We start from the raw sequence: 8905 nt of genomic DNA, 5'->3' as shown, positions 1-8905 counted from the left end.
CTGGGTATTTTACATACATGGTGTGGCATTGCACTGCAATTATGAAGGCGTGATTATGCTCATTTAAATCTATTGCGTTCAGTATTATTGTGCTGTAAACATATTACCGTATAGCTTAAACTTAAGCCCTCCTCCATGCAGAAATGTGTTTTGCTTATTGTGGATGTTGTGAAATTGTTTTATTGACGTCACGTTCAGATTTTGTAATGCTTTTTACACATAGAAGAGTGTTTTCTCATTCATCTTTTGAAGTTTCTTTGTGATAACCTCAAACATCACTTTCAACCCGTGTACGTACCAGCAGGTTTTTAGGCCACTGAACCAAACAGACGCGGGATACGCGAGGCAGTGGACGCGCGTGCAAAGTAAACAGCAGTGTTTGCACTCTTTGTTGTTAGCTAACTGTTTCATTACATGGCTGATGATTCTATGCTTAATAAATATCACATGATTGGTATTTTATTGGCCCATTCAGGTGTTATTAGACTAACTTTTTTATGGATTAATCGATTGCTGCCCACTAGGGGATGGCACATCAAGCTGTAAACACAACACTGACATATTATCCTGCTATAAAGTTTTATGCCTTTTTGCACGTCCGGCAGACACAGAGCGGCATCAACAGTCACTCTCCTTTTAGTTCTCTGTTGGTCACCACAAACTCAGGAAATATCTGTTTCTGTAGCTCCGAAATGTTGCTGAATGTGTCTGTCTGTTGTCTGGTGCTGTGCAGTGTACAGTAAGATTTTAGAGCATTTTTTGTTGTACATTCTATATATTGGCAATGTTTGGTAATAGTGTTTAACATAAACGTTAATAAGTTTAGTGTTGTACAGATTTCTCAATAATATTGTTTTTTGATTCAGTAATTACATTTATCATGGTTAGATTGTTGTTTGAGTGGATTGACGTTACTGGCCTACTACCACTTTGAATACTACTACTACTGCTGGTCCACTATTACGACTACTTCTACAGGTTTTTTTGGGAGGGGGGGGGACCTTCCCTTCCTTTATTCTAATTTGTGATTCGTGATATGGGGCTACTACTACCTCTAATAATGATGATGATGATGATGATGATAATAATATACAGAGGACAATAACGGTGAGCTGCTAATAATAAAAGCATCTTCCTTGTCCTCATCTGATTTGGGTGCAGACCAGATGCTGAGGTGAGCTCCCACTTCCTGCTCGCTGCCTCCACTGAATTAAGCGCCGCGCGGCCAATGGGAGCGCAGCGGGGCGGAGAGCAGCGGTGGACTGTTTGTACTACGGTGTAGTACCGCCGCCAACAGTAGACGCGTCTCCCGCTCTGTCCGTGGCTCTTCAGCATCCTCCGGTTAATGGATTACACAGTTTCCCTCCAAGTGCAACATCAGCTGGCGGTGTTCCCGACACACTTCTACCAGGGCTACCGCGTGGAGTTACAGGTACACTTCATTCGCAATGCACTTGTCAGTCCCGTCTTCCTATTGTTATTTATTTGTTGTTGCTCCTCTCTTCCTCTGTACACTATCCGCGAGGCGTGCGTGCGTGCAACGGAGTGAGTGTGACTTTATGGAGATGCTTTACTGCGGGGGGAAGCCATGCTTGTCGTGTTGCATGCTGATTCCCTTTTTTTTTTTTTCTCTCCTCGCCGAGATTCTTGTTGCGTGCCACCGGGGGACGGTGCGGTGGCTGCTGGCGCGATGGGATGCACATGTTGGGGGTGTTAGAAGTGAGCGGAGCAGCCGGTGAGGTTGACCGCACGTTCTAAGTAACTGCTCGTGCATGGTGGAGAGCGGCGGGACTGTGTGTGTGTGTGTGGGGGGGGGGGGGGGGGGGGGGGGTAATATGTAATAGTAAATATTACAAATATGTAATAAATATGTTTGTACTATTCCTGTCAGAGGTCTCACTGTCATCCAGTGCCATTAAAACCTCTGCACACCTGAAGCAGAGGCTTCTCTCTGTACAGGTAATCTGTGTCAGAGTTTCCAAATTAGGTCAATTCTGCAGTCTGGCTTTTTCATTTCTACCGTGGACAAACAGTGACGAATATGAAGGAAATAACTGAAACAATTAATTAATTATCAAAATAGTTGCTGATTAATTATTTATTGATTGTCTAAGCCAGGGGTCGGCAACCTGCGGCTCTTCAGCCCCTCTGTTGCGGCTCCCTGAGTCTACATCCACACTAATACGTTTACGTTTTCGTTTTAAAACGAAAACGATCTCCGTCCACATGGCGTTTCAGCATCGTTTTCGGGATGATCTCGGTCCAGACTAAAACGCCTGAAATCGAATATCACGTGACTATTAACTACACTGGGCATGCGGGTGAGTGCCGGTGTAAACAGGAAGTAGATTGGTTGCTCAAAGCCGCTAACGTGACTTCAGACGGCAGCTCTGTAGGTTTGATAACGCTGCTGGACACGCTGCTCACTAATCGCTCCAATAACAGCTGCTTCCTCCGTAATAATGCAGACTTTAACAGAACAACAGCTGCTAGTAAAGGCAACAAGGTCAGGAACACCTGTAACTCGGTGCTTTGAAAACTCCTGTGTAGATGTGCGTCACATCCTATTAAGCCTGTCAAGAGCCTTTCCCTGCATGTGGCTAATCATGATTTGCAGACCCCCGCCCTCGGTAAACTATCAATGGATAAATCCAAAAAAGAAAAGTCACGGAGGAAAATGGAGAGTTTAATTCTGCGTGGACGTATTTATTTCTTTTCACAACGATGCTGGCTTACCTGTATGCTCGATATGTGCAAAAAATGTAATGTTGAATGTCACTTCCAGAACAAACAGCATTTGCTGAAAAGTATCACGCTGGAGATGATTTCTCAACTGCTGCAGCAAACTGAGCAGGTTTTTTCTCCTCTTCATAAGAGTTTGATATTGTTATAACAGGTAAAATAGCAATGAAATGTCAAGAATTGTCTTTATTCTTGTTCTATATTTTCACAAATACAACAAACTATAGTTGTTGTATATATAATATAACTATATATATACTTTATAAGCTATAATATCAAATAGCTTTTGCGGCTCCAGACAAATTTAAAAATAGGGCAAAATGGCTCTTTGGATAGTAAAGGTTGCCGACCCCTGGTCTAAGCCAATCATTTTTAACTCTAATTCATAAACAACTCCAAATCTAAATCTGTTTATTTCTTTTTCCATCATTAAATTGCCATTCAGGAAAAAAGCAAAAAAATAAATAAAGAACACATTGTTACAAATTGTGCTTTGATGTCTCTCAGGTGTTATTTTTTAAAATTAGATGCAGCATTAAAATGGGTGCTTTTTTCCCCCATACACAGCCTCAATATTATTATTATTTTTTCACCTGGTGGGACGTACACTTTGATTTTTAGAATTTGGGTTGCAACTCACAATCATTTTAACTATAGATTAACCTGTTGATTATTTTCTTGATTAATCCGATAATTGTTTGAATAATAGCTGCATTCGAACCTTTTTGTGCCAAGATTTAGAAAAAAAAATGCTGTATGGGTTGCTCGCAGCCAATCACCGCAAGCATTCTTCGATTTAATGCCCTGGCCTGTGTGATTGGCCCACAGCTGCAGCAGCTACAACCCATACAGCTGGGAGAGCCCGCCTACACAAAGCTCTGAACACGGAGATGACTGAGGTGGCGACTTGCAGCTAACGGTGTTAACAGGTCTAACAATGGCAACAGTGCTGACTAGTGGTGTATCGGATCGTTGTCGATCCATGATCCGTACGCATCACCCCTCACGGTTCGGCACGCATGTGAACCACGGATTAACTACACAGTTTACCATTTACGTTAACCATCACAGTGTGAAATAACGTTTTACTGACGATTGTAACTTGAAACTTGCAAAACTAAAAGTAGAAGTTAACATTTTGTCACGAGTCCTTATTCATATGACTTGTTAGTGCCGTTAGCCCCACGTGAGTTGCTAGTAACGTGTCTCTTGTGAGCCGCTAGTCACGTGAGTCGTTAGTTTGTGAAGTTAACGGCAACCACACTCTTTTCCTAATCTTTACTAAGTGCTTTTGTTGTCTAAACGTCCTGTGAGGAAAACTGTTTATTTTGAAAAGATGCTATTCATGTAACAAGCCAGGCTGTACACATCAAGCATTCGTAGCAATTCCTCCGAAATTCTTTCGCATGTTATCCACTTAATCTCAAACGACGTGGAAGGGTCCAACAAACAGACATCTTTCAGCCAGGAGACCGCATTTCGTTCCCCGTGTGAAACGAGAAGTCAACGTTGATGTTCCTGATCATGTAACTTGCGTACTTCAGTGACGGCACTTGCGTTGTTATTTTAACCCAAACAACGATCTTTTCCTAAACCCAACTAAGTAATTCACTCTCTATGCCTAAACCTAACTATGTCGTTTTGTTGCATAAACCTAACCAAGTAGTTTTGATGCCTAAAGCCAGTTTCCTGTGAAGACGGACGTTTATTTAGAAAAGACCGTATGCATGTAACGAGCAGAAATTGACAAGCTTACGTAGGAAAACGCACCAAAAAAAATTAGGAGGAACTTTTTGCAGGATATCATACGAACCGCAGTATGAGGATACGTTGATTGACATGCCGTCCCCGACACGTCCAAAACTGATATAGGGGTATGTCGAGTGTCATAGTTGGAAGCTTTGGAGCACGGGCCAAGCTGCGGAACAGTATTTGGCGCATTGGGGTGAGCATGTGTTGTACGAGGAGATCAGGAATGGAGCAATACATCAACTGTAAAGCAAACTACAAAAAATGTGTCATCATCAGAAACATAGAAAAGTATCTTTTTCGGCAGCACGGCAGCACCCGTTCAACACATACTTAAGATCAAGATATGGATGATCAGTTTTAGTCTGCAGCCTGATGAGCAAAATAATATCGAGCATTTCACAAGCAGGCGCTCTAAGCTCCATCTCAATCCGCCTCATTTAAAGCTGCACGATCTCGTCACCATCTCCTCCTCTCAACCGCAAGATGGCTCCATCTCGGCACCACAGAAGCTTTTTGTTCAAATTTTCTGCCGCGACACAAACCTGCCTCTGTCCCTTCGGCTCTCTTCTATGACACCACATGAAAGTCGTGCGCTAAACAGAAACACGTTACCAACAGCCTCAGATAGTAAAGCTCCTTCATCGACCCTTTCTTTATTTTCCTGCGTCTGTTCAGGCCCTCCAGTCATCCTTTCTATTTTCGATAAACTTCAAGAGAGAAAAAAAAAAAACAACACTTCCATTATTCCCCCGTCTGCAGTCTGTAATTTGTGATGCCTATAAATAAAAGACTTTGAAGCTCAGTGCCATCAATAATTGTTTGCTTTTGTGAAGTTAAAATTGCCCTTCTCCTTTGTTGATTTCCATTGCCTTCTCGCAGCAGTTGTTCACAGTTCTGTCGCTATTATTTCTTTCACAGAAGGCCAACCGAGATGGATCTGAGGATTTGTATTAATAGCACACAAAGAAAAACAAAGAGCTCCAATAATCTCAGCTGAACACATTTATTTTCACAGAGTGTAGACGTTGTTTTGAAGCAAACAACTAAGCAAAGTCAGCCGCATCACAGAGGGAAAATGTGTGCTTTATCAAAGGTGATGAATCTTTTCTTCCAGTGTTTCATAATGGCAGAATATCAAGTACACTTCAAAGGGTCCAGACCTTGGATCTGCAGAACAACGTGTATCTTTTTCAAAACCAGCATGCAAACTGCCTTCACTTGTAGTATCTAAAAAGAGACATCCAATGAAGCATCCAGAAAAAAATCAAAACACTCTTAAATCAATAAGGCTAATGACCAGGTAGTTTTGAAGGAGTCCAGCAATTTAGTATTGCACTTCCACAGAGTTGGAGGACTTGAGCGAGATAGATTAGAAAAAATAATGGTGGACCTGGATGCAGCAGATGCAGGAGGGTTCAGCTGCATCCAAATCCACCATATGGACTCGCAGGCAGAGGCCTCGCAAACTTGGATGAACTGTACTCTAACGTGCTTAAATTGCTCACCGTGAAAGTCTGAGGGCACCAGGAGGATATAAAATGCAGCATATGAGAGGGGGATTAAAACTTTACATGTTTCCATGGAAATGAAAGAAAGATGTGATTTCCATTTTCTGAGCTGGATAGAAACCAATCTTGGAACCCATCGGCTATTGGTCTGACAACAGATAATCCTTTGGGGGCGAGGGGCTATATTTCTGGGGTTCCGATGAATACAATGGGTATTTGGTATAAGACTTTTTCCGAGCGCCGATCATTGATGAAAGTCCGATTTGCAGTCAGATTATAATCAAACATGTCTGCAGATATAAATATGGCAAATATAAAATATAGCCTGCAGGTCATTTGTTCTGCAATTATTGTTGTTTAATTTACATTGTCACACTTATATTGGGCATCCATGGCCTGCCAGCTAACCACAGAAGTCCCTTGCAGACTTAATGAGGTGTGGATTTGGACAGCCGTAGGCACTCAAGGACTTCCCAAAAATGTGCCTGTTAAGTCTGTGAGTCTGCACAAGGGGGGGAAGGGGGGTCCACACATTTGGATTCTGCCACAGGAATCATACTGTTATCTCCTATAAATGATGTACTGTTCTGATAACTGGGCTGGTATCGGTGCAGATCAAGTGGATTAGGTATCACCCAGATGGGAGTGAACCATGTTAAATATATTTTCTTTGTAAATGCCCCCACCCCCCCCCCCCCCCCCCCCCTTATGCTGCTAGCCACTGCTGGTGTGATTCTGTTGCTAGATGCTCTCTAGTAGATACTGTGAGCATACTTATCATACTTTCCATAATGCGACTCAATGGTGTCTTTCATTAAACCCTCCTGGTAAATCTATGAAGCCCATGCCATCAACTGGCATCGTAGGTTTTCCCTTTGAATTTACAAGATTCAACAAACCATCCATCAACCAGATTATTCTACCGTTTAGGCTACTGCTCCCCACGATATGTAAACTGCCTCTCATCCTACTATTGTTAAAATGGAGGCATTTACTGATCACCAAAAGCGGGCAATACAAGTCATAGATAACCTGATGACCTTTAAGTAAAGTAACGCTACAAAGAATTAACTGGACAGCTTAGTGGTTGTATTTTATGCTACAAGAGAAAATATATTATTTTGTATTCCCCGATTGGCTTCTGCTGCACCAAGAGAGTCTTTTAAATTTCAGACGGACTCAATATATGGATCTACACACTTCACCTTTTGGTCAAGTGCTTTGTGAATGAGACATAGTGAGCCACAGAAAGAGTAGAACAGCTCACTGTAGTGGGTACGATCTAAGAGCTACTGGATGCAACAGATTGCAACAGGTGTGTGCTGTAATATTCAGGTTGTAATATTTCCTCCACAGTGGATCATTCACGTTTGAATCATTCCGCTCGATGTCGTGCCGGCACTGGAAAGAATTAATCTCATTAGGCCGACCAGTGTCACAATTGTATTGTCCCACCAACTCAACATTTGCCCTAAATGTCTGCTCTGGCTGAACACCAAGCTGATTATACTACTGAAGAGCAGGCAGTCTGCCCAGTGCCCGTGTTAATGTTTTCACTCAGCAAATCTGTGGGCGGCGCTTGGGTCACACTGCATGGGAATAGGCCACTTAGCAGCAAACACAAAGTAACTGCTCATTGTTTTGACCTCGAGGCATGGCATTAAAATTTGGCTTGCGTTTGCCTCCCCAAAGACAAATCATAAGAATGATAGGGGGACAGAATGGAAGTCACATCAGTGCACAGGCCTCTGGGATAGGAAATACAGTCTCTGCTATGTTAGTGTGCAGCCTCTGGCTGGCCCACAGCAGCAATGTTAGGGTCTCTCACTGGCCCTGGAGCACCAGCTGGACAAAATGGTGCTGATGATAGAGGTAACAGATTCAATTGACCTTGCAGGACATAGTGAACCCAGGGAGGTCAGAGAGCTGCTCCTCACCTGCAGCTTTTCCTGTCTCCTAACTAGAAAGCAAGGAATCTGTGTGTGTGTGTGTGTCCACATATCTCAAGAACCATCTATCCAATTTACTTCAGACTCCGGAGCTATATTTGCTTGGGACCCAAGAATGTGCAGCGTCGAAGTTGGTGCAATTTGGACATGCGGCACGTTCAATATTAATAAACTCTGAATAAACAAAAGATAGTGACGTGTGCAGCAGCGGGGATGGGGCTTCAGGGCTTCTGTTGCCTGAGAGTAACATGAGGTCCTCAGCAGGCCTTCACAGACCACAACTCATTGACTGCATTCACCTTTCCTGCTAGATGCTGGATATATAAACGTTACAACCAAACTCGTCTTCAATTTCCTGTAGTCAATGAGCGATGAGCGTTTCTCTGCAAGCAGCACCTTCAGGGTCCAAGCAATTGGCCCGCTCTGTAACGGCACACGATTCAAACAGCCATGCGCTCCCAATAGAAAATCGGACTGGGCCAATAAATTTGCAATCGGTATATCTGTACTTAAATCAGAAGGTGGCAAGCAAGACACAGGAACTTGTTGACTTCGTACTCTCTTTTGTACACACAGCTCCTCTCCCTCTGGACCACACACTTGCTAACGTTGCGCCAGGCTTGCAATACACTGGCGGTAATCAAAATGGTTTTAATGATAGTTCAAATCTGAGATGGTTATACTAACTGTCTTGAATTTGACCGTGGTTTATCATGAAACTTGAAACCGTAACATCCCTATTGCTTACCTTAGTCTGTGTAAAGCCAATGCGGAAGTGCCCCAAACATTCATTCTTTTAAAATGGCCAGCAGGGGGCGACTGAAAACAGAAGTCCGAATTTATAGTTTAAGTCTATGAAAAAATGTCCCTACTTCTCACATGATTACCACGGTAAAGATTGTATTATTCATCGTTCAGTTGTGCTTAGCTACACCCTCAAAAAATCCACACAGT

General features: G+C 42.9%; 1 protein-coding gene across 1 annotated transcript in view; it reads left to right on the top strand.

Moving 5' to 3' along the window:
- The first annotated feature begins 1345 nt into the window (after positions 1-1345).
- LOC142957665 (zinc finger matrin-type protein 4-like) overlaps positions 1346-8905 on the top strand; it is a 130049-nt gene continuing 122489 nt past the window's right edge. Inside the window, exon 1 of the mRNA XM_076099617.1 lies at positions 1346-1432. Coding sequence (XP_075955732.1) covers positions 1346-1432 — 87 coding nt within the window. The remainder of the gene's footprint in view (positions 1433-8905) is intronic.

Source organism: Anarhichas minor, unplaced genomic scaffold, assembly GCF_050575085.1.
Source record: "Anarhichas minor isolate MPS153535 unplaced genomic scaffold, ASM5057508v1 ptg000025l, whole genome shotgun sequence".
Lineage (NCBI taxonomy): Eukaryota > Metazoa > Chordata > Actinopteri > Perciformes > Anarhichadidae > Anarhichas > Anarhichas minor.
This window is presented reverse-complemented; position numbering and strand designations above follow the sequence as displayed.